The sequence below is a fragment of the Quercus lobata genome, chromosome 2 (assembly GCF_001633185.2).
Source record: "Quercus lobata isolate SW786 chromosome 2, ValleyOak3.0 Primary Assembly, whole genome shotgun sequence".
NCBI classification, from domain to species: Eukaryota; Viridiplantae; Streptophyta; class Magnoliopsida; order Fagales; family Fagaceae; genus Quercus; species Quercus lobata.
Window position 1 is genome coordinate 13,664,746 of NC_044905.1, and position 26,759 is coordinate 13,691,504.

The 26,759-nt window shown below is 37.1% G+C and overlaps 3 protein-coding genes across 3 annotated transcripts; 1 reads left to right on the top strand and 2 right to left on the bottom strand.

Annotated features, from left to right (window-relative positions):
• Window positions 1–296: 296 nt before the first annotated feature.
• Window positions 297–7,286, top strand: LOC115974596 (alcohol dehydrogenase-like 7). Its single transcript, XM_031095016.1, has 10 exons — window positions 297–451; window positions 615–751; window positions 859–905; window positions 4,391–4,716; window positions 4,924–5,006; window positions 5,108–5,183; window positions 5,426–5,490; window positions 5,879–5,974; window positions 6,500–6,664; window positions 6,917–7,286. The coding sequence occupies exons 1-10, from the start codon at window positions 400–402 to the stop codon at window positions 7,043–7,045; spliced, it is 1,176 nt and encodes a 391-aa protein (XP_030950876.1). The 5' UTR covers window positions 297–399; the 3' UTR covers window positions 7,046–7,286.
• An 11,764-nt stretch (window positions 7,287–19,050) lies between these two features.
• On the bottom strand, window positions 19,051–23,916 carry LOC115974600. The gene is made up of 2 exons (XM_031095019.1): window positions 22,879–23,916; window positions 19,051–19,243 (listed from the first exon to the last, which is right to left on the bottom strand). Exons 1-2 carry the CDS (start codon window positions 23,803–23,805, stop codon window positions 19,196–19,198), a joined length of 975 nt encoding a protein of 324 aa, XP_030950879.1. The 5' UTR covers window positions 23,806–23,916; the 3' UTR covers window positions 19,051–19,195.
• LOC115959762 lies at window positions 23,865–25,225 on the bottom strand. Its single transcript, XM_031078308.1, has 2 exons — window positions 24,001–25,225; window positions 23,865–23,881 (listed from the first exon to the last, which is right to left on the bottom strand). Exons 1-2 carry the CDS (start codon window positions 25,223–25,225, stop codon window positions 23,865–23,867), a joined length of 1,242 nt encoding a protein of 413 aa, XP_030934168.1.
• Window positions 25,226–26,759: the final 1,534 nt, after the last annotated feature.

A 26,759-nucleotide genomic window follows, 5' to 3' on the forward strand; every position in this document is an offset into this window, starting at 1 on the left:
GAATAAAATGTTACTGTTGAACAAATAATAAAGAAAGAATAAAATAAGAATTAAAAAAAATAAAGAAATAATATTTAAATGAAGCGGTAAAAATATAGAACATCTAATAAATAGGATATTATAAAATGATGTGGTAAAATAATAAAGTAAGTTTTTGATGTGATAAAATGACATAATTTTTACAACGTCTACTATGGATGTTAGTGCGTTTAATAAACACTATTCATTTTAAAATGCATTTAAAAAAAAAAAAACTGTTCATTTGTGTCTCATTGGCCCTTATAAATTAACGCAATACGACCAGTTTGGTGCCAACCACTATGAGGACCTAGTCCCACATTGTAAGAGAGAACAAGCCAGCGACAGGGAGAGATTAGACTGCGTGGAGTTTCGGCCGCCATGGATGAGAAATCTTCAAGTGAAACCAGAGGAAACCCCATTCGATGTAGAGGTGTGTAAAAACTGTCTTGTTTTTTTGTTGTGTTGCTTTTATAGCCTCCATATTCTTTCTACAGTGAAGAGTAGTTTCACTTCCTGTCTCTCTTGGAATAAGTGTCAGAAAGTGATTTATTACTGTTGTTGTTGTTGTTGTCTTTTGTGTTGTATTGTTGTAGCTGCGGTTAATCGCAAACCAGGTGAGCCACTAGTGATAGAGGAGGTCATGGTTGCACCTCCGATGCCTCATGAGGTTCGGATTCGAATCATATGCACCTCTCTCTGCCACAGCGATATCACTTTCTGGAAATTGAAGGTTTAACCATATTCACTCTGAAAACTCTCATACTTTTATTTCTACTTTCATAACTTCTTGAAATTTGGCTCATAAAATATATGCCAATTTTTGTTTTATGTTTGAAGGATTTTCCTGGAATTTTTCCAAGGATTCTCGGACACGAAGCTATCGGGTTAGTCTTACATTCTTTCTTGTCCATTTATTATTTTGTTTCTTGTGATGCAACATGTCTTTTGGAGTTTCTCGCGATAATGTGTCTTGTGATTTACTGATTTTTCCTATGCTTAAATTCTTAATCCATTTTTTTTTTTAATAATATTTTGGAAGGAAGCATGCCCTGTTATGGGTGTATAATTCCTCCCCTCATAATTGTGTGGGTCGCATAAAAAAGAAGAACATGTTATACAATTTATCTGCAATAGGAAAAGTGCATGTCAAGAATACAAATTCTCTATAGTACACTAATTATAACTTTGTTATATATTTGTTTGACTTTTCCTATAAAATAACCAAACTTTAATATAGAAATTTTTTTTAAAACATGACAGATTATGATTGGTAGAATATAGAGTAGATAGAAGATTTGTATATGCCTATCACCAATAGATGGGGTAACTAATTAATGTGACTTGTGCCACTTTAACAATTAATAAAAAATACTAAATTTTTGAGAAAGTATAAACAAATAACTGAATTACTTTTATATGATTGATGACATGTCAATTTGTAAAGTTTATTTGGTAAAATTTTTGTTACAACCAATTTTGTAACTAAATTTTATCATTCCGAAACTCACTCTTTTAAAACAACTATTTTTAATCCCTGGATGATGTGTCTAACTTAAAAACTAACTTCTCATTACTTTGTTAAATATTAGGAGAATTATAGTTCAAATCTCTTCCTATTGTTGTAAATATCAATTTTTTTTTTTTTTAAATCAAAATTTTTTTTTTATATAAATTTTTCTAAAAAGGTGCATTGTTTGTTTGCACATGCACTGTATTGTATGAGAAAGTTTAACAAAATGTGATTTATTTTTTTATTTTTATAATTATTAATAGGCATTTATTATGATTGTATTTATATATGAAACTTTCTATTCCACAGTTAATAGAAAAAAAAATGATGTAACAAGATTTTATTAGAGGGTTTAAATATAAAATAAAATTTAAATTCAAGTAAAAATATCGAATAATAACATGTAAAATTGTAACATTTCAAAAGTTTATGTGGTAAAATATATGAGGTTAACTAAAAATCAAAGATCTTTGGTTTTATATATATTATAGATTATAGATAAGAAAATTGTGCACTCTTTCCTGGCCCCACTTTTAAAAAAGCCCCTAAAATATTAGACTAATAGAAATTTAACCTAATTGATATCCTAAATATTTTTTTAAAAATATTGTGAGCTTATCAAATAATCATTAACAATTCATTTCTCCCAATAATTTGAGATTTTAATTTTTATAAATCAATCTCCCATGTGGTAGATTCTATTATGTAAAGTTGCAATAATATTTTAATAAGTTACATTTTATTATTCCATGCATTAAAATTTTTATTTTGTTCTTGTTAATTATATTATAATTTCATAGTGTAGTTACTGTTTCTTTTATTTGTAGATATTTTTATAATTATAAATATCTAAAAATATCTACCAAAAAATGTTAATTTGTTTGAAAACCTAAAAGAGAGAAGAATAAATAATCTAATTGAATCTTAAATATAAGATCTTGTTAAATTTATTACAAGCAATATAAAAAATACAACCAAAAGTTAAGATTAAACCGAAAATAAAGATTGAAATCTTAAAAAAGAACTAGAATTTCATAATAAAGAGTTAGAAGATAATGAAATTGAACGTTCTTAGACTCCTTAAACACAAGTTGTTTAACCTAATATTAAGCCAAGTTAATTAACAAGTTCATTAATAAGATCTAGGTTAAACACATTCAAATCATATCATGTAAATAGTGTGGAAATATAAAGAACACACGATATGATAACCTAGAAAAACCAAACTGGTAAAAAACCTGGATAGGATTTAACCTAACCATCCTCAAGGTAAAACAAATCCACTAAGAAAGAATTGAAGTTTGTATAATAAGACTTAGACCACTAACATCCTCTTGTTACCTCAAATAGAAAACTTACTACCACGACCATGTGACAGTTCTGAGTTCATGGACTACTTCTTTCTTTGATCCACAGCAATCACAAGCTTTTGAAATAGCAACTGAAGAGATCACTAACTTGACATCAATCTTAATCTTGATAACCCTAAGTGTGTATGAAGGTAAACACCTCTAGATCTTATAGAAGATTCACACACACAACATATCAACAACCTCTAAAACGTGGCTAGGGTTTTTCCTTTTATACTTGAAGCAAAACATAAAACCCTACATGTCATATGAGCTTGGGTTGAGTTGGAAATTTTGCAGAAAATACAATCTACACGAGATTCGATCGATCGAGTCTAACTTTCGATCAATTGAGCCTTACAGATTTAATCCAATAAATTCTGCAATCACTTGATTCTAACTTTACACATAAACACACTTTGAGCAGCCTAAATCTAGACTTTAAGTTTTGATTATGGTTTGCCAACACAATACACATTGAAGTTCTAATACATTTAGTTCCTAAAGTCTTAGGACCTAACAAAAATAATACAATAAAAATAACCATGAAAATTATCATAATAATGTGCAACACTTAAGGAACTTTATATAAGTTTTAGCCATCAAGAATATATACAGTTCTCTTTTGCATCTTAATGGATTGAAAATTATGACAACAAGATAAAAACTAAATACAAAAACTTAATTAGTAATTTTGTATCTCAAAAGGTAACAATAGTGGTTTTCAAATAAAAGAAAAATGTATAAAATAGAAACTTAAATAAATCTGATTTAATTGATTATTAAATACATATAAAAATCCATCTAAATTTATCAGCTTAGGGCTCAAACTATATTGAGCTCAACCTATCCAAGGGCAATTAAATTCAATTATGTGGTTCATTGATCAATACAACGACATGATTGAATTTAATTAGAAATATAAGGTACAATACTTAAGGAACTTTATATAAGTTTTTGCCCTCAAGAATAAATACAGTTCTCTTTTGCATCTTGATGGATTGCTAGATCAGCTTGCGATTAGTATGAGTTCACTGATAATTGATTTCTACTATGCCTCAAGCATGACCCTAGTCGAGCTATTTGCATGATGTATCATTTTACTAATCATTTACATACTTCCAATCAGAATTCTTTCTTCTTTTCTTGTTTTAGTGTCACTACATTTTTGATGTTCTGAAATTTCACTGCTTTGATAAAGTTGAGGGAGTATGGCATAACTGGTACTGGTAGGGTGATCAGAATAGCTCTTTTGCAGATAATGGTCTTATTGGCATTTGATTTAGACTAAATCACCTTAACTGATGTAATCTCATTCTGTTGGCTGTTGATCTAACACTGAGATATTTTTCTTACAATATCCTAGTCTTGCCATTTCTATATTTAAGCATTACTGATCATGCACATGCATTAGATGGCATAGAGCTATCATATTGTCCGGGCTTATTCAGAGTTCAGGCATTAAAGTTGAGAGAGCTTATTATATTCCACCACTTTTTATTTGCTTTAGGGTTGTTGAAAGTGTGGGAGAAGATGTAGATGAAGTAAGTGAAGGAGATACTGTCATCCCTACGTTCATGCCAGATTGTGGAGATTGTGTCGATTGCAGGTCAAAAAAGAGCAACCTATGTTCAAAACTCCCTTTCAAGGTATCTCCGTGGATGCCTAGACATGAGACCAGCAGATTCACTGACCTCAAAGGAGAGGTTTTATATCATTTTCTATTTGTCTCAAGCTTTAGTGAGTATACAGTGGTAGACGTTGCCCATGTAACAAAAATTGATCCCTCAATCCCTCCAAACAGGGCATGCCTTCTTAGCTGCGGAGTATCAACAGGTAATTGGTCATATGCTTTGTTATAAATGGAAGTGTCACTTGAATTGACACAAATTAACTTGAACAAATTGAACATTCATAGTGAATTAATTATTCAAGCTTTATATTTAAAACTCATAGTTTGGAAAACATATACGCCCAACAGCTCAACTTGTTGAAGGTTGGCCTTTGACATGACAATAACCTCTATTATATTTGGGTTTTTAGGGGTTGGTGCTGCTTGGAGAACAGCAGATGTGGAGAAAGGATCAACTGTTGTTATTTTTGGGCTGGGGTCTATTGGATTAGCTGTATGATCTTGCAGAACTTTGTATAAGTATTGTTTTTTCTACTTCCTCGCATTTATATTTGAGAGGCTGCAGAGAAAAGCTCATGCCTGTCTGTTTGCTAGGTTGCAGAGGGAGCTAGACTTTGTGGAGCTACAAAAATTATTGGTGTAGATCTGAACCCAGACAAATTTGAAACTGGTTAGTACTTTTTATTTGGGTACAGTGACACAGAAATCTGAAATCGTCTTTTGATGAAGTAAGGGGCATCTCTTTCTTATTTAAGGAGAATATAGCTCATTTGATCTGCTCAATCTGAGGTTTTCTGTATTTCCAGTCAGGTTAACTTTGATTAATGTAACTGTGTAAAAAGTCTTATGTCATTCTCATGTTATGAGTGAGCTTTGCATGGGTTATGGATGATATTGTTCTTATTAATACAGGAAAAAAATTTGGAGTTACAGACTTTGTCAATTCTGGAAACTGTGGAGACAAATCCGTGAGCCAGGTCTTCTCTTAAACTATATGATAATTGTTTGATGACTCTATTGTTAAGTTTTATACTTCTATCCATCATTAATATTGAGATAAACCCTTCTTGCTCTGCAAGTAGATAGGCTTTTGTTAGTTTGAGCAAGCTGAAGAATGTCTTGTACTGTCAAGTTATTAATGCTTTATGTGTCTGTGAGAAATTGAGCTTTCTTATACTCTTATTATATTATTCATAGGGTTGAACTTGATATGAGAATCAGAGATGATTAATATTTGGTTCATCTAATTCTGATAGCGAAGGAAGAAGTGTCTATAATGAAGCACAAAATGTGCAGTATGTTTGTATCGTCATTCACAGACAATTTAAATTAATCTTTTGCAGTTTGTTTTATCTCATTGAACAGGTGATCAATGAGATGACAGATGGGGGCGCGGACTATTGCTTTGAATGTGTTGGAATGGCATCGTTGGTGCATGAAGCATATGCTTGTTGCCGAAAGGTCTCTCTCTCTCTCTCATTACTAACAAAACTTTTGTTGGATGTCTTTCTCCAAATCACTTGGAGTTAGAGGATGCCTCTCTGCATTTAGAGATTCTCTGTGGTCTGTCAGCTTTACTTGACTTGAGTTATGGCATATTTTATCAAATCTGGTCCCAGCATTGCACCTCTCAAACATATATCAAGAGGAAACAAGGCAGCTCTAGTGGTGCCTTAAAAATTGGCCTTATACCAATTTGTAAGAAATTAAGTCATGGCTTGATGACCAGACAGACTAGAGCTTGGTGAATTTGAGCACATCTGGAGTTATTGATTTGATGTTTTGAAGAGAAATTTTTAGCAAAATAACATGCAGTACATTGGAACCATTCAATTAGTTTATTGATTGTAGTACCACATACCCGTCGCCCTTCCTATTCTTTTTTCTTCAAGTTTCAAATATGCTTGTTGTGTGTGTGTGTGTGTGTTTTTATGCTATCATGCGCTGACAAATAATTTGTGATATAATCTTATTTCTGTTTCCCAGGGTTGGGGAAAAACAATTGTGTTAGGAGTGGACAAGCCAGGGGCAAAATTGAGCCTCAGCTCTTTTGAGGTCCTTCACAGTGGGAAAAGTCTCATGGGATCCTTATTTGGAGGACTCAAAGCTAAATCTGATATTCCCATCCTCCTTAAAAAATACTTAGACAAGGTAATTTAACAGTTACTATGATTTTCTTTAGTTGCAAATCTTTGATAATGGTAATTAGCTTGTCAATCAATCTTCAATTTCATCTTGTGGTGTGTTCCCCCTTGCTCCATTAGTATCTCTTCAGTGCATGATCAAAAACTTTTGTCTATATGATAACAAGGTCTGGACACCTGCCAGTATCTGAGGTGGTATTAGCAAAAATAATCAGTAGATGATCATATTTTCTTCTTTCTTTCATTTAATTACTATCAGGAACTACAGCTGGATGAATTTGTAACACATGAGGTAAGATTTGACGATATCAACAAAGCTTTTGATTTACTAATTGAAGGAAACTGTCTGCGATGTGTAATTTGGATGGACAAACAAGTAAGCTCCTAGTTTGGGAATTGCTTGGATTTCACAAGCAACTGGTTTTTATTTTCAGCTAGTTCCGTATTGTAATCCCATCACCATGGAAGTTTCAGTGTTTGATCAAATAATAGCTGTCTTAAAATATGTATGTTATACATTAATGATTGGACAGCTCTTTCAATTTTCTGTAAGAATGTTACACTATGACACACTAAGTGCATCAATAAAAAGGCTACTCCTAGTAGAAGTGGTAGAATTATTCCAAGTATTTCAGCTGGAACAGCTATGTACGTTTTAGATTTTCTATTCACTCATGATCTGACCTGATCGACCCAATCATGATATTGAAGGATGAGACCTTATGCAAAAATGAAAAATGCACTAGATGCCCTGGTGAGGTATTTGTTGGGTGAGTCGTTTGTTTTCTTTAACCCTGTAAAGCACGGAACTAGCTTCCTTTGGTGTTTTCACATTATGCTTTGCTAATTCATATCTTATAAGCTACTATCATCTAATTTCCATTTAGTATGCAAAGAGAAATCATCACCATTGTTAATTGGAATCCACCGTTCCCTATGTAGCATCCCTAGCACTGCAAAAGTACAATGTGCCTCTTGTCAATTGGGATCAATGGAACATTCCTTAAGCTGACAAAGCATACCATTAGTTTGACACAACTTTTGCCATGAAACCATTCTGTTACTACAAAATGGTTAAGTAAAATACCATTCCATTTAACAAAGTTACTGTCATGCATAGCCCTTTTAGTGCTTGCCTAAAGTGAGAAAAGTTAGATAATTAAAATGTAAGGAATAGGTTAGCATGCAACATGGTGAAACAAACCTATTGTTAGATTTGACATAATTGTCTTATGAGACTCTGTCATAGTGTAACATGAAAAAAAATGTAATAAAAAATTGTAGAGTTACTACTTATTGTGACTTAAGTTTTTATTAATGAACGTGACAATGTTACTGTCATTTGTGACTCTATTATTGTTTGCCCAATGTGAGCAGTTTTAATTTTTCACCCAAAAAAAAAAAAAAAAGTGTACAATTTAAAAAAAAAAAATTTAAACAAAAATATGAAAAAGATTAGCATGTGACATGGCATAACATACCTTCGAATTTGACACAATCATTTTGTAACACTAACACAATCTAACTTGAAAAAATAGCTACCGCAAAACCATAAAGTTATTGCTTAATGTGATGTGAGGTTTCATTGGATACATAAAGTTATTGTAATGTGTTACAGTGAGAGGGTGTTTGGTTTCTGTTTCCAAACAACCATTTTTAGTTTTTAAACAGCATTTCACGTATTTCCACATACTTTTTCACCTACACTTATTTCCACAAATGTTTTCAAATAACAATTTTCAGTTTTTAAACACATGTACCAAACGGGTCAATTAATATTGTTTGCCAAAAGTGGGCAATACTTTTTTTTTTTTTTTTGAAAATGGACGGATCTATTAATCATTTAAATGTAAGGAATCATAATACAATGCCTCAATAGCTGGTGGGGGGGTATCCTCCAACCAGACTATATCCTCTGTTACATCTTTCGCATATCTGGCTAAAGCATGTGCCACGGAATTTGCACTTCGCTTAACTTGACTAAAACAACCCATCTAATCCCATTGGCCAACCATTGGATATCCTGTATTATGTGCCCAAGCCGTGACTGATTAGCCCCAGATGATGAAAGTGAAGACATTATAGCTGCATTATCCCCTTCAACAACCAAGTCTGTAAAACCAGCGTTAATGGCAAACTCCAACGCTTTTCGACATGCTAAGATTTCTGCCTCTTCACTGCCTCCAACCGGTGGACCTTTTGCAGTCATTGCTGCCATTACCTCCCCCTTACAATTCCGAATTATTACTCTCACCCCAGACATGTTCAGGTCCGAGAATATGGTAGCGTCAAAGTTTAACTTGAAAACAGGGTCCGACGACAGTTTCCATGTGCATACACTTGCATCAGTTTGAACTGGAATGTCCAACTGATCTTGGGACTGTTGGAATTCATTCAAGTAATCGCATGCCCTCTTGTTCAGCCACCTCGGGTCCACAATCTTTTTCCCATGAACAACTGCATTCCTTTGGTTCCATATTAACCAAGCTTGCACAATGAAAAGTTCGAACTCCGGTATGGTCAGACAGTTGAACATTTCGAGAAATAATTAAAGCACATCTTGTTGTCCGTGATGGCTTTTTTGCAGCCTCCCGCAACCCCCTGCCCAAACATCTTTTGCCACGGCGCAATCCCATAAGGCGTGCACCCCTGTTTTGGACTCCCTAGAGCAGAGCAAGCACACTTCCTCTTCAATTATTTTTCTTCTCACCAGGTTAGCTCGGGTAGGGAGGGTGTTTAGGCATGCCCTCCATCTGAATACCTTAATCTTGTTGGGCACTTTGAGCTTCCATAGTTTTGACCAAACCTGCACTCCAAAAGGACCCGTGGATGTCTCAGCCACCTCTTCGCTCTTTTTCAAAATTCTCGTAGCATGATAACCCGATCTAATTGAGTATGCTCCCTTTTTTGTATGTAGCCATGTTATTGCATCCAAGGCTTGTCTGTGGCTCAGTGGTATCTTCAAAATAGCATCGGCATCTTCTTTGTGGAATTTCGCAACAATTAAGTCACTCTTCCACTCTTTCAGGTCTTGATTAATTAGATCAGACATGTACTAGTCCTGCACCTCTTCCTCCGGTGGATGAATCACCCCATTTGTTGGATGATTTGGAATCCACTTATCTGTTACCACCTTCACTTCTGATCCATCCCCAATCCTCCAATAACATCCAGATTTCAGAATTGGTATTGCTGCCATTATACTCTTCCATACATATGAACAGTTTGGTACTTCCTTTGCTTCCAAAACATGACACCGTGGGAAATATTTAGGTTTGAAGCACTGCTACAGTAAGGAATCTTGTTTTTGTATTAGCCTCCACCCCTGTTTTGCCAGCATGGATAAATTGAAGGTTCTTAAATCCCTAAAACCCAAACCTCCCTTCTTCTTGGCCTCGGTTAGTTTACTCCAACTTGTCCAGTGGATCTTCCTCTCCTCTCCTTCCTGCCCCCACCAAAACCTTGCACACATTGCATCGAGTTCATCACAAAGCTTTTTGGGCAATTGAAATACCCCCATGGTGTATGTGGGAATCGATTGTGCAACTACCTTAATCAACACCTCTTTCCCGACTTTCGATAACAGCTTACCCTTCCACCCTTGGAGCTTCTTCCACACCCTATCTTTAAGATAGGCGAATGAGTGATATTTTGCTCGACCTACCAATGTGGGTAGCCCCAAATAAGTCTCAAACCGGTCCACCTCCTTCACTCCCAAAGAGTTTATGATCGGGTTTTTCTGCTCTACAAGTGTATTCCTGCTGAAGTACATTGAAGATTTCTCCAAATTTATGCATTGTCCTGAGGCTCCCGCATACACTTGCAAGATTTCAGTAATCACCTGCACCTCACGCTGCTTTGATTGACAAAAGATTAAAGAATCATCTGCAAACAAAAGGTTGGTGATCCTTGGGGCCCTTCGACAAATAGAGACTCCATGTATAAGCCCCTCAGCCTTTGAATTCTGCAACAAAGATGTGAAACCTTCTGTACATAATAGAAACAGGTAAGATGGAGAGATAGTACCATATGGTTTCCCATTTATCAAAACTGAATAAGATGGGGTGGTGACACACCATGCACATAATGCTAATAGTACATTATCAGTAATCAAGTGGCCTGGGACAAAAGCCCTTTGTGTTGGGGAGATCATTTGTCGGAGAATTTGCTTCAATCTATTGGCCAGGACTTTAGAGATGATTTTATAAATTACATTACATAAGCTAATAAGGCGGAAGTCAGAGATTTTCTCGAGTGATTTTATTTTGGGGATAAGCACAATATGAGTGTAATTTATTTCAAGCACCATATAACCAGAATTTAAAAAATCTAACACTGCATTAGTGACCGAGTCACCTACAATCTGCCAAAACTTTTGGTAAAAGAGAGCATTCATACCGTCAGGTCTAGGAGCCTTTGTTGGTCCCATTTGGAATAGCGCTGTTTTGACCTCTTCTGCACTAAATGCAGAGGACAATATATGCTGCATTTCAGGAGTAATCTTTGGATTAATGGTGTTGAGACAATCCTCCATTCTGTCACATGCTCCTGCCTTAAACAAATCCTCAAAATAACCCACAGCCATGCCTGCAATCTCCTCCATTTCCTCCACCCAAATATCATCTGCATTTTTTAATCTTTGAATATGGTTCCTCCTTTGTCTTTGGGATGCTTTGAGTGGAAAAACTTTGTGTTTTTATCCCCATATTTCAGCCAAGGAATTCTCGACTTTTGCACCCAGTAAATCTCTTGCTTGCGAAGAAGAGCATCAAGGTTTCTACTAGTCACCAAATATTCAGCTCTAATCTCTTCAGTAAGATCAGCTGAGTTCAGTTGTTCAATCTGCTTCTGTAGTTTCTTTATTTCTTTAGCCTCGGGTTGTTCTTTTGATGAACCCCAAGCCTGTAGGTCCGAAGCACATGCAGCAACTTTATGTTTCACCACTCCAAGCCCTGTAGCTTTGGCCCCACTCTCTTCCATGCATCTTTAATTACCTCCTCACAGTCACCAAACAAGAGCCATGCTTCCTCAAATTTAAAACTCTTTTGGCCTTTGTACCATGACTTCCTGGAACTTTGGACATTCAAAATGATTGGCAAGTGATCAAAGGCATGACTAGATAGATGTGTCACTGTGGTTAATGGAAATTTAGTTCTCCAATCAGCCGTCGTTGTAGCTCTGTCCAATCTCAATCTAGTACTTGCATCGCCTGGCCTCTTATTATTCCATGTAAATTGGTAGCCACTAAAGCCTAAATCTTCAAGTTGGCAATGATCTAGAGCCTCATGGAATGCATCCATTTGGCTGTGTTGTGGCGGTCTCTTGCTTAACTTCTCAGTGGACTGCAAGATGGCGTTAAAATCGCCTATATATACCCACGGACCATCAACCAACGTCTTGAGATGTCAAAGGAGCGCCTAAGACTTAACCTTCTGACCAGCTTCAGGCCAACCATAAAACCCAGTAAAAAACCACACAAATCCGTCTTCCTCCACCACCTTGGCCAATATATGATTTTCCGTATAATTGATAACATCTAGCTGGACATCACCCTTCCAAAGTAAAGCTAACCCGCCCCCTGCATTTGGATACTTCACAATAAAACGGTTAGTAAACGGTAAGTCCCCACAAAATTCATTAAAACCTTCTTTATTAAGTCTTGTTTCCATCAAAAAACAAACCCTGAGAGCTTGATCCCTCATAAGATTGCGAAGGCTGCGAACTGTCCAAAGGTTCTCAAGCCCTTGGCAATTCTAGCTTAATATTTTCATTGCTTCCGGCAAGGGTGATCATCCACCCTCGCTGATATCTTGTTCGAGTATTTGTCGTGAGCTTCCATCTTACCCCTCTTCCCACCATGTGCTTCAGTGCTCGTATCACCCTCTCTGTCTCTTATCTCCGTGGCTGTCCTTTTCCTTAGTACAGATTGAATTTCTCCACTCTCTTTTTCCTTAGGCCCGCGATCCACATGTTTCATTCTAACCCACGTAGATTTGGGCTTTGGCACATCCGGCCCATCTTGCATGTAAATGTCCACTTGTTTGTTTTGCATTGGCTCCACTGTGTTGGCCATATTCTCCATAACTGATACGTTAAACCCAGTTGTCCCATGCACTTCAATGCTTTCCTTATACGCATCCATGGCTGCCTTCAAATTTGGATCCATGCACTTCAATGCATTAACTCCAGCTGTCCCATGCACGTCACTACTTTCCTTACCGTTGTCACCATTATTCTCCATTACTCCACTTATTTACTTGCTTGATTCCAGGTCAACATTGATTACGGAATGTTGTAATGGAAGATTCGTTACGCCCCTAGAATCACGCGATTCACCTTGCTTCCATCTCTCTGCTTACCTAGGGTTCTCTTCAGAAACTTCCTTCGCCGCCGCCACACCAGAATTACTGTGCTGCTTGAGTTAGGGGTGTCAATGTTCGACCCAACCCGCGAACACGACACGAACCCAACATGGTTTTTTCCGGGTTAGGGTTGGGCCTTAATGGGTTTGGGTCATAAACGGGTCGACCCAAAAGCGACACGATAAGAAGCGTGTCATAAGTGGGTTAACTCGCGTAACCCGCAATAGACACGTTTGACACGCCAATTTATTTGTGTCAAACCCGAAATGACCCACTTAACACAACCCGTTTAACTCGTATAACAAATAAATAATTATTTTATTTTATATTTGTCAAATACCTTTTATATCCAACATATATTTTAAATTTAAAAAGAAAAGTAAGTAATTACAAAAATTTACAAGGGATGTAATTGAAAATTAAAACTTCACAAACCCTAAATCTCTAAACCCTAAACCTCTTAACCTTCTTATAAATATCTAATTTTTTTTATTCCAGCCGTATTATTCTTCTCACGCCAATTCTCAACAGTACCCTCAAGCCGGTTATCTCTCTCTCTCTCTCTAATGTGTTTTTTTTTTTTTTTTCTGCATGATGCTTTTCAGCTTTTGTACCGTAAACTTTGAACCCATGTGCCTTGTGTTTTTCTTGATTGCATGATATGGTCCACTTGTTTTAGTTTCTTTGAATGATAATAAGACAACTTGATATTATATTATTATGCTTGTTGGCCATCTTATAAACGTGTTAAGATGCAAAAGCTGAAAAGCAACAAAAGGTGTATTTCATATGTTGCGGATTATAGAATTCATAACCCTTGTATCCATAACATTCGTATATCCATCAGTGAAAAACAACAAAAATTCATAACCCTTGGATCCGTATATTATTTTTTGAAGTGTATTTCATATGTTGCGGATTATAGAATTAAAAAGTGTTTGTGACGGAAAATAATAATAAAACGTCAAGAACAGTGTTTATATTTGTATTGTGTTGTTTATTTGCATTTTGTGAACTGTGTAGGTATAGATGGAGGAAACCAATAAGAGCAATAACATGGAAAATACAAATGATGTGGAGATTATAACTGAGGAAGAAGTTGATGACTTGGAAGATGTAACAGTTCTAATGGAAGGTCAAAAAAAGAAAAGACGTAGGAAAACTTCACTAGTTTGGCCACACTTTGAGATGGTTTCTCCCGGACCAGACAAGAAGCCAAGATGCAAATGTAAGAGATGTGGATTTGTTTACTTGGTTCCAGGTAATTACGGAACTGGAAACTTAAGGCGTCATTTGGAAAATTGTGTGAGAAGAGATACACGAGATGTGGGTCAATTACTTTTAAGTAAAAATGGTGGGGCTGTATCTAAATTTGAACCTGATAAATTTAGAGAGTTGCTAGTTGCTGCTATTGTTATGCATGACTTACCATTTCGTTTTGTTGAGTATACTGCCATAAGAGCTATATTTGCTTATTTATGCCCTGAAGCTACCATTATTACTAGAAATACTGCTAGGGCTGATTTGATTAAGATGCATGGAAGGGAGAAAGAAAAGATTAAATTCATGTTAAAAGATGCTCCAAGTAGAATTAGTTTAACATCTGATTTGTGGACTTCTGTAATCACTGATGGATATATGTGCATTACTGCACATTTCATTGATAGAAACTGGGTTCTACAAAAAAGGGTGTTGAATTTTTGCTTTATGCCTCCACCACACAATGGAGTTTCTTTGTCTGAGAAAATGTATAATTTGCTTTGTGAGTGGGAAATTGAGAACAAGGTATTCTCTGTGACTTTAGATAATGCCTCCTCTAATGATGTTTCTGTTGAAATCTTGAGAACTCAGTTGAGTATTAGGAAAGCACTTGTTTGTAATGGTGATTTTTTTCATCTTCGTTGTTGTGCTCATATTCTTAATTTAATAGTACAAGATGGCTTAAAGGAGATTGATATTGCTATCCAAAAAATTCGAGAAAGTGTTAAATATGTGAAAGGTTCACAGGTGAGGAAGCAAAAATTTTTAGAGTCGGTGAATCAAATGTCTTTAGATGGTAAGAGAGGCTTAAGACAAGATGTTCCCACTAGGTGGAATTCTACCTTTCTTATGATTGAGAATGCTCTTTACTACAGGCATGCTTTTTGTCATTTAGAATTGACTGACTCTAATTATAAGAATTGTCCCACTGTTGATGAGTGGAGTAAGGTAGAAAAGATTGACAAATTCTTGGTTGTTTTTTATGATGCTACTTGTGCATTTTCTGGAACCAAATATCCTGCTGCCAATTTGTACTTTCCATCAGTGTTCATGATTTATTTAACCTTGAGGCAACAAATGGAGAATGAAGATGAGTACATGAGAAGAATGGCAATCCAGATGCTTGCCAAGTTTGAGAAGTATTGGTTGGACTTCAATGTACTACTAGCTATAGCAGTTTCTTTGGACCCTCGTTATAAGCTTCAGTTTGTGGATTTTTGCTATAAGAAGCTTTATGGATATAGTGGTTCTCCTGCATATTTGAATGTTCGTGAGAAATTATTTTCTCTTTTCTTGGAATATGCAAGTAATGCTCCTACAACATCAACGGCTACTGGAAAACGTGGTGGAAAGGTTGTTAATGTGAGTCCAATTCAATCTTTTAGCAAAGAGACTAGAGCAGTTATGCAGGTAAAAAATTATTTTAATTTAATATGTTATTTTTTATTGCTATTTAATAAGTTATTTGCTATTTTGTAAGAGTGATATTTAATATTTATTGATATTGTTGTTTATTTAGGAATTTGATTCATTTGAAATTGATGAAGAGTCTGCCCATTCACAAAAAAGTCAATTAGAGCTCTATTTGGATGAGCCAAGAGTAGACAGGAGTGCAAACTTAGATATTCTCTTTCGCTGATCCTGACTTTTGCGTTTGCTCTGTATGGCATTTCCCTGGTGATTGGCTATGACCCCCCGTCGCTTTTAGCCATTCCCCATACTGGTATTCAACCTCAACACCACTCTTTGATAACTTAAAGTGGCTCTCACAGTGGCGCAGGTCATGTTCCAATAGGCCATAATAATGACAAAACATAGGAAGTCACTGCTGCTCATACTTAAATGTGACCCATGACCGTTTACCATCAGACCCTGCTAGGAAGCCACCACGTCGGAGTGGTTTTGAGACTGGTAGCGCTAGCTTCACTCTCATAAAATAACTGGGGTCGTCCTGCTTCCTTCTCTTTTCCACTTCCACAACTTCTCCCAATTGGCCCCCCACTTCCGTAGCCACACGAGCGGATACAATATCAAAAGGATCCCCCTATATTTGGATCCAAAGGGAAGCCTGGTGCAACTGCATATTCTCCGCTGTCATACCTTTTTGCCAACGTTTGAGCATGAGCAATTGATTGTCAAAGGACCATGGCCCACCCTTCAAGATTCTTTCCAAGTCAAACTCCGTGTTGAATTTAAATTGAAATAAGTTTGCACCCACCTCAATAATCTGCACTTTTTCCTCCAATCCCCATGCTCTCCGTAATGTATTTTTTGCAGCCTTTTTGTTGAAAGGTTTGCAAGTAAGAAACTTGCCAATCAGACTTAAATTGCAACTTTCAATCTTCGATCTCCTACCTTCATCAGAGATGTTTATTGTTTCTTCTTCCTCAGCAGTTAGCTTCATATTCTCCAAACAATTGATCACATCGTCCGCCATTACAGTCAGCTACTTGACACACTTAGAACAAGGATAATAAGATGAATGAGAATAATAAGAGGAACAATACCCTTAGGACTAGCTAAGGGAGGGAGGAACTCGTAATGTACGAGAGAGAAGAGCTCCTACAGAGAGGAGAGAGCCTAGTCCCGAGGGTTTTGTTTGTGAGGTTTTCGATTAGAGAGAGAGAGAGAGAAAGTGGGCAATACTTAGATAGTCATGGAGTAGTACTTCAGGACTATCTAAGCATTTTTTTGCCAAAAGTGAAGAAATAAGTAAGTTAGCATGCCCTTTGGTAAAAGAAGAAGAGGAAGAAGTAAATAAATTAATGCCCCTTGCTAAAGCATAAAGTTAGATTTGACATAGCTATCTTTTATAGGGCCTTGTCATGGTTATACATGAAAATAAAATTAACAATGCTATAAAATTTTATAGTTACTGCTCAATGCGACATAATTTACTATTAAATACGGCAAAGTTACAATTATTTGTGACCTTGTTATTGTTTGCCCAAAGTGACCAAAAATCTTCAAATTAAAAGCAAAAAAAGAATCGGTTAGCATGTGACATGAGTACATAACATAGAATTCTGTCAAGTTTTGATGTATTTATAATATTGATAATGCTGTTGAACACAAACTATTTTACACACTAAAAAAAAAAAAAACCTAATGCTATCAAAAATGCTAGAAAACCTTTAAATTACTGTTCAAAATAATGTGAGTTATCTTTTCAAAAAAAATTAATGTGAGTTATTAATTAATAGATGTCACAGAGTTTACTGTTAATCTATATATATATATATATATATATATATAATAACGCATGTAACGACATACGTTACATGCGTTCAAACAACTATGTACAGATTTGACATAGTTGTTTGAACCTATCACAATCTAATTAATATGAAAAAGAAAAGTAATTATTTAATCTAATCTAATACTGTATATAGTTACCAAAAAAAAAAAAACCTAAGCTCCGTTACGTGTTGTTTTAGAATTATTTTTTTAGTTTTTAGAAGGACTTTTAGTTTATTCTACACACGTCAATATGTGTTCACAAATCATAAGTAGTAAGTTGTTATTAATTCTAATTTAACTCAGAGTTAAAGTTACTTTTTTTCCCAATTTAGCTCAGAGTTAAAGTTACTTTTTTTTCCCACTAAAAGCTAATAACAACATGTTACTTAAAATTTGTTATGAAAATATTGTGGATTTAAGGTTTCTCACATATAAGATTATTCGGACACTCTTCACAATGTAATTTGTCCATGTCAATATTCCTGACAAATCTATTGCTTTTTTTTTTTTTTGCTGAGAATAAAAACTTTTATTAACAGAAACAAGATACAAACTGAGCATCTTCCTTAATTACATCCAGAACATAAGGAGGAGCTAAATTAGAATCAAAGAAGGTAAAAATTCTATTTGAAAGTGACTAACACCTGAGAACATGAGCAGTCTTGTTAGCCTTTCTAGGAACCAATTAAAAGAAGAAGGAACTAAACTAGCTAAATACTTGGTTTCCTGCAAAATATTACTAACTCTCCATGGAATAGAATTGGTGGAGGAAGTCAGACCATAGATGCAGACCTGACAATCACTTTCAAAACTTACATTGATAAGTTTGTGATTTATGGCAGTAAAAACAGTTTATCTAAGTGCCTCAGCCTCAACTTGGACAAGGATGTTGGTGTTGACTTTGATGGAACAAGTAAACACCAAATTCCCTCTCCAATCTCTAGTAATCATGGCAATAGCCGAGTCAAATTTTCCCACAGCTGTATCACAATTTCTTTTTGTTCTCTCCCTTGTTCAGGGTCGACTTAATAGGTGATGCAATTGATGCAATCACCTAAGGCCCCCAAATAAAGAAGGCCCCCACTTGTAAAAAAAAAAAAATATATATATATATATATATAATATTTATCTATATATTTTAATTAAAAAAATTTTAAGTACTTTTATTGGTTAATAAAATGCATTAAAAAGACCCCATTGTTTCCTAAAATACAAAAAAATAAAAAGGAAAAAACAAATGTCCAGCGGCTAAACTGTGTGCAACTGTGCTACTGCATAGCACTGGATGATAGTGCACTGTACAGCAACATAGCCTACACAGTTGCACACTGCACACTGCACATGCTACACGCACAGCCCACAATCATAGGAGATAGGACAACACGTTTTCTGAATTTATCAATTATTATAAATGATCATACCAATTAATAATTTGATAGGTATCTTTTTTTTTTTTTTTTTTTTGGTTAATAGACGTTATATTCAACAAAGAAGAAAATTACATACTGGCCACAGAGGCCAAAGTATTGGCTACCTGCCTATAACAGTACAGTCCATTTCTATCAAATACAAGATATTTATCTAATTCATCCGAGGGGGAAACATCAAAGACAACAAAATCCTCCCTCATACAACATCCATTTTTAGCCAAAAAATCAGCACACCTATTCGCCTCTCTAAAGATGTGTGCTACCCGAACCTGTGTGAACCTTGCCATGAGTGATCTGCAATCAAAAAGCAAAGGAGAAAATAATTTGTTAGAGTTGTCAGCCTTATTTAGCATCTCCACAATAGCCTTGGCATCCAAATCAACTTCTAAATGACTAATTCCCAGCTGATTGGCAAGATCTAATCCGTCCCTCAAAGCCCATAATTCAGCCATTACACTAGTAGTGTATCCAATTGATCTCGAATAACCTTTAATCCATCCCCCTTCGCTGTTCCTGATTAAGCCTCCACCACCCGCCTTGCCTGGATTCCCAAGTGAGGCCCCATCAGTGTTTAGTTTATACCAACCCGGTAAAGGTTTAGACCATTTGACAGGGATGACAGCTCTGGCAGCAACTTGTTTAGCCTTGCTTACACAATAGTAGTACTCTTTAGCTTGGCTAAGGCACACCTTGTCCAGTGTGAGGTTTGGAATAGAGTTATCAAACACAACTCTATTCCTATTTTTCCATAGATTCCAAACAGCAAAGAGGAATAGAAAACACCAAGGAATGCTTCCTTTATACATCACTTCACTCAAGCAATTGTTTTTTAGCCAAACCTCAAGGCTACTAGCAAATGAATTCACATGAGTAGGAGGAACTTCTAATTTTCTCCACAAGTCACGAGCAATTATACACTCACGGAGAAGATGGACAATGGATTCATCTTGACCTTTGCATAAAGGGCACACTTTATCACAATTTATTCCTCTATCTGCTAACACTCCCTTAACTGGAATACTGCCATGTAAGCATGACCAAAGGAAGGTTGTAATCCTCGGTAATATGTCCAGTTTCCATATCCACTGCCCATTGAATTGTTCTACATCTTCTTCCCCTTGCACAGCAAGCCGATAAGCAGTCTTTGTAGAAAAATCACCATTTTTGGAATATTTCCACAGAACCATATCTTTCCCACTCCCATGAACTTGGATTGGCACTGCTTTAATCTTCTCTTTAATGGATTGAGGGAGGTCAAAGGAAATCAGCTCCCATTTCCATTCCTGTCTACACCATAGCTCTGAAATTTTTAGATTTAGCTCTTCCTGTTTAAGAGGACCTTCAATCATGCCTCGTAATGATTTACCATTCACCCAATCATCCATCCACACACTAACCCCGGTTCCATTTCCAATCCCCCAGGCAATCCCTTTTTTGAAAATAGGGAATCCCAAACTAATGGCTTTCCAATTAGGAGACGAAGGGAGTTTTTCTGGTTCTCTTGATCTAATTCTCGAATGAGAACAATATTTATTCAAAATAACCTTTGTCCATAAAGCATCTTGCACATGATACATCCTCCAATTTAACTTAGATAACAAAGCTATATTCTTAGCTCTTGCTTCTTGAATACCCAATCCTCCCTCTTCTTTGGACTTCACTATTTTATTCCAACCCACCATATGCATTCTCCTTCTTTCATTTGTTGACCCCCATAAAAAATCTCGATTGATCTTGTCCAATTTCTCACATACATGCACAGGGAGGGCTGCTCCTTGCATAACATGATTTGGAATGGCCGACATGGTTGATTTAATTAATACAGCCCGGCCAGCAAAAGAGAGGAACTTGGCCTTCCATCCAGCAAGCTTACTCATTACCCTCTCCACAATGAAGTTATAAGGGTTTCTAGGGACCCCTCGGTGCTTTATGGGAAAACCGAGGTATTTTCCAATATTATTAGTCTCTCTAATGTCCAATCTTCCACTTATATCCTCCTTCAACTCCTCACTAACATTAGGCGAGAAGTAAATTCTAGATTTATCATGACTAATCTTTTGGCCAGATTCTCTACAAAACTTATCAAGAACTTCTAATATAGCTTCACTTCCACGCACATCAGCTTTGCTGAATAGGATAATATCATCCGCAAATAGAAGATGGGTAAAACCTAAATTGCCTTTTGAAGCCTTTAAGGGAGTCCATTCTCCATTCACACACTTCTGCTCAATAAGATACACCAAATACTCCATACATAGGATAAAAAGGTACGGGGATAGAGGATCCCCCTGTCTAATACCTCTGGATGGTTCAAAACTCTCTAAGGCACCCCCATTGAACAGAATAGAGGTACTTGTGGATGTGACACAGCTCATGATGAGTTTAGAAATTCTTGGGGGAAAATGAAAGGCTTGGAGAACTCTATAAATGAAACTCCACTCTAGTCTATCATAAGCCTTTTCCAAATCCAACTTAATAGCCATGAAACCTGTTTTCCCTTTCTTTTTATCCAAAGTATGAAACAACTCTTGAGCAATCATCACATTGTCTGTGCCTCTTCTACCAGGAACAAAGGCTGTCTGCACAGGTGAAATTAAATTTCCAAGAACCGGCCTAATCCGAGCCACTAAGATCTTTGAAACAACTTTATAGACCGAATTACAAAGGCTTATGGGCCTATAGTTGCTCAAAGACTCAGGATTTTGGCACTTAGGAATCAAGGAGATCAAAGTTTCATTAAGATACTTCGGCATACAGCCCTTATAAAAAATTTCCTTAACCTCTTTATACACCGAATTTTTAACCTCCATCCAAAAATGCTGATAAAAGCCTGCATGCAATCCATCAGGCCCAGGGGCCTTAAATGGTTTAAGAGTCCAAAGACAGGCTTGGATCTCCCCCTCAGACACATCCCCATCAATTCTAGTTCTATCTTCCTCATTCAAAAAACAACAAGAAAATCCTGAAACATCCGAATTAATGGGGATCACTTCCAGATCAGTCATATATAGCTTCTTAAAGCCCTCTTGAATGTGATTTTTTACTTCACTTTCATCAGTCAACCAATTCCCCTCTCTATCCATAATGCATCTAATTTTGTTTCTATGTCTCCTAACCAACGTAGAGACATGGAAAAATGATGTATTGCGGTCTCCAAACGTGGCAGAATTTAACCTGGATTTGAGTGCCCAATACTCTTCCTCCTGCATAAGGATAAAAGAGTATTCTGCAATCAATCGTTGCTCCAAATTCAAAAGAAACTCATTGGGATTGTTAGCTAGAGCCTTTTGGGTACCATGAAGCCTAGCTAAGACTCTTTTCTTCTTAGCGAATAGATTCCCAAACACATCACAATTCCATTTTTTAGCTCTGGCCACAAAGTCTACAGTTGCTTCCTGCAAGGTTCTATCTTCGGACCAAGCTTGCTGAACAACTTTAGGAAAATCTTGATGTAATAGCCACATGGTTTGAAATCGAAAGGGTTTATTCTGCTGGTTAACACTGGCTCTACAAAGCTCAATTAGCACAGGACAATGATCCGAGAATGTCCTTGGGAGGTGAGTCACTAAGGCTTCAGGAAAAAGGGTGCGCCACACCGGATTAGCAAAACATCGATCTATTCTTTCTAATATCAAATTAGAGATGGGTCTACGATTGGTCCACGTATACTTTGGGCCCGCAAAGCCCAAATCTAGCATATTACACTCATCTAAACAATTTTTGAACTCTAAGGCTCTATTCAAATTCACATGGTTACCACCAAACTTGTCATCCCCACACAACACTTCGTTAAAATCTCCTAACATTAGCCAAGGTAAATTATGGAGATGAGCAATAGTAATTAAATTATTCCAAAGAATTCTCCTTTCAGCCAACCTAGGACTAGCATAAATAGCAGACATAAGCCAGGTAAAATTGGAGGAACGCACCTTAACTGTAGCGTGTATCTCCTGTTCTGTGGATGATAAAAGAAGAATCTCCACCTCTTCTGATTTCCAGAGAATCCACAAACCCCCAGCATATCCAATTGTATATGTGGTAATAAACCCATCAAAAGGCAGCCCTTCAATGATTTTAGCTGCTCTGTCTCCTCCCACTCTCGTTTCTGTCACCACAAAAATGGAAGGTCTATGGTTGATTGCCATTTCAAAAATTCGCCTCTTGAAATCCGGATTCAGAGCTCCTCTGCAATTCCAGAGTAACACATTCATCTTAATAAATTGACTTAAGGGCACTTCGATCTCTGGTGGATTAGTATTCATTTTCTCCGCTTCCACCATACTCCGTCCCATTCTCCTCAACAAGTCTTTGGACGCTCCCCAGTCTGGCTTCCAAATTAACATGTGCTTCAGTATGCCTAGGATGTCCTCTCTGCAACTCAGAAGCACATCGCATTCCTGTACCGGAGCCATGATTTGGATCATTTTCAGAGTTGGGTGGTTCCCCATATGAGCCATGGCCATCCCTCTGAAATCCACCAGCTTCCTCTCTTGAATGATCCACCCGGATTCGTCCCAATGGGGCACTACGGATGGCCTCCGTTTCCTGCTCAGATCCTCCGCCACTTCCCATGAGATTTCTGGAACATCCGTGAGAAATTTCCACCACGGATTGGGCGTGAGAGTCCATGCCATGTGTTCCAGAGGAAGATTCCCCATTCTGATACTCTCTGGTGTTATGGGAAATATACGTTTCCAAGCCTGACCCAGCTCCACCTCGAACCATCCCGGAGTTTCCGTCGGTGCCGCTCTTATCTGAGCTATTATCTCGTCTGGTATTGCCACCACTTGGTTCTTGTACCAGATGGCCCATCCGGTCCTTGGCAGTGAAGGCAGCCCTATGAACATCCTCTCCATTCTCCACGAGCTTCTCACTCTCCAATTCTTTTGAAATCAAAACCAACTCTCTCTTCCCTTCAGCGCTGTGATAACTCTTCTTATGACTTTTTGAGCTTTTTGAGTTTCTAATCCCCAAACCTTCACTCCTTTTACTTTTATTTTTGGCTAGAGCTTTCCTCTTGTTCCCTGAGATGTGCCTCGGATCCTGCTGACCTTCAGCTCTTGAGTTTTCAATGTAATCTTCCATGACACAGTCCTTTCTTATCTCAAGATTACTCTGCGGGATTTGGGCTGCATCTTCACGTGTTGTCTCACTTCCTGAGTCAACTGAATCACTATGATCTGACTTACCAAGATTTTCACTTGCTTCCACATGGCTTGACGTTTGTGAAAGGTCCGGATTGCCCTTGAATCTGTCCTGGGATGAGGTATTTAATTTAGTTGGCCCACTAGCCTTTCCCATCCTAGCCAACCCCTTTTTTCTCGTAACAACCATCCAAGGCCCATAGTTGGGCTCGGACTGAACCACCTCACTTATTTCGTTAGTTTTCGACGAGGTCTGAGCCTCATTAACTTTGCTTGGTTCCTTCACTTTCAGACTGCAGTGTTCCTGTTTATGCCCAAGCTTGCCGCAGCAGAAACACAAGGATGATATACCTTCATACAATACCCTTTGGACTAATCTGCCCACTCGAATGGAGCTAATTAGTGGCTTGTCCAAGTCAATCTGCACACAAAGCCTTGCGTAGCCTCCTCTAGTTTCCGAGGCTGTGTAAGAATCAATCCGTAAAACAGGACCAATGACACTCCCAATTTCTCTCAATACAGCAGCATCATAGAATTCAATTGGTAATTCAGGAAACCTTACCCACACAGCCACTGATGAAAGCTTGGCCTCCGACGCAATGAAATAAGGTTCCCAAGGCTTGATTGCAAGAAAATACTCTCCTAAAAACCATGGGCCGCCCCGAAGTACTACATCAAAATCGTCACTGCTACTGAATCTAATCAGAAAGAAGCCTTTCCCCATGGTCACACAATCCATCTTCGCCGTCGGCTTCCATAAAGCATTGAGCTTGAAAGTGAGGTAGTGGAATCCAACTGATCTACCATACACTTTCACTATCAAGGCTTTCAACCATGGCGCTCTGATGCGAGCTTTTGTTTCTTTGGAAAGCTTCACCTCAGCCATACCTTCTGTTAAAGGCTCCATATCATCCTCTGACTCATAACCTTCCTCCCATTCTTTATTGAACTTAAATGCCTGTTCATATGCTCCAGGAATGTCTCCCACGAGACTATCTTTGTAACTCACTGGTTTTCTTGGTGGCAAGAAACTCCTTGCGCCGTTGCTCTCTTTAAATTTTTTAACACTCCGTTGGAATTCATCCTCTTCTTCGCTTGAACGCTGTGCTGGTGCAGAGAACTCTACTTCCATTACTGTTCACGCTGAGCTTGTCCTTTTTTATAATAATCCATTTATTTGATAGGTATCATATTAACTTATTTGTATCATAGTGACAATAATTTATTGAACCATGTGATAAATTAATTTTTATTTGTGCAGATTCAGACTTTAAAGTGGCTACAGCATTAAAAAAATTGCAACAACCAGGTTCTATTATTCTATACTTTAAATTTTATTTTTAGTTAAATTATTATTTTTAATTATAAATTGTGTTTTGATAGTTAAATTCAATATATATTACAGTATTTGATTAATATTTAAATATAAAAAAAAGTCCCACTTAAAATTTTTGCCTAAAGCTCCTAAAGTTGTTGAGTTGGCACTGCCTTGTTGGATTTTTCCAATGAGTGACTGAAACTATAGATGAAGGTGGTATGTGATGCTTCTTGGACATAATCATCCAGTGCTCGTGGAATTTTCTTTGAAACGATCTTTCCAGCTCTTCACCTGTTGGCTTAATTAATTTCTTCATGGACTGCTTTGTTCCTCAATGCTCGGTGTGAAGGGTTACTAAATGCGGAAAGAAATAAATGCATTTATTTGTGAGCTTTACTTTATTACTTTTCCCACCAATTTTGATGACCATTCCGGTACTTACCATTTTTCCTACGTTACTTGCGGCACTTGGATATAGGTCGAAATTAATGTCTTATCTTACTTTATGTTAATAGATATTAAATATGAATGCCTTTTCTTCTCAAAAAAAAAAAAAAAAAAAAGTTAATGCCTTTATTTTGTTCTTAAACTACTCATAATTATATTTGTCGAAAAATACTCATAATTACATTTGTAGGGGTGAAATTCCCAAAGTCAACAATGGGCCTGGGGCCCCACACGAAGCCCAACCATAACCCAAAGAGGAACAGGGGCCCAAAAGACTTCTGGCCCAATCTTGTGGAGCCCAGTTTGTTTTAAAAGACGTCCGAGGAGGAATGTCTCCTCGGACACACAAATATGGGCCCAACGTGCGTCCCCTCCACAGTGAAGAACCATCCCAGAAGAACGTGGGTAGTAGGATGAGCCTCACACAGCAGGAAAGAGAGAAATGTAAGACGTCAGGGAGAAGCCATAACTGCCGCATTAAATGCAAGAAAACTACTTTTTTAGCCGCATTAATGTGGAAAAGACAGGCGAACAGTATTACATTGGCCAGTGCAACTCACAGAAAGATAAGGAAGATGACCGATGGGACAGGCATTCAAATGAAGATCCAGATGGTTAACAAGTGTAAGGTCCTTATCAATTTAAGGAGGCTATATAAGAGAGGGAAATCCCCATGAAGAGGGGATCGGAGAATTGAGGAAAAAGAGAGAGAGAGAGAGAGGTGAAAGAATTCTGTAGTCTGTAACCAGAGCAAGAGGTGCACTTATATGTCTCCTCGGATCGACATCCTGTGAACTAAAATGGAATATTTTCACGTTCAATATGCTGCATGGCATACATCTAACTGACGTTCACTTCGTCTAACCCTAGTTCCGTAACCCGCTCTCTACAAATTCATTGT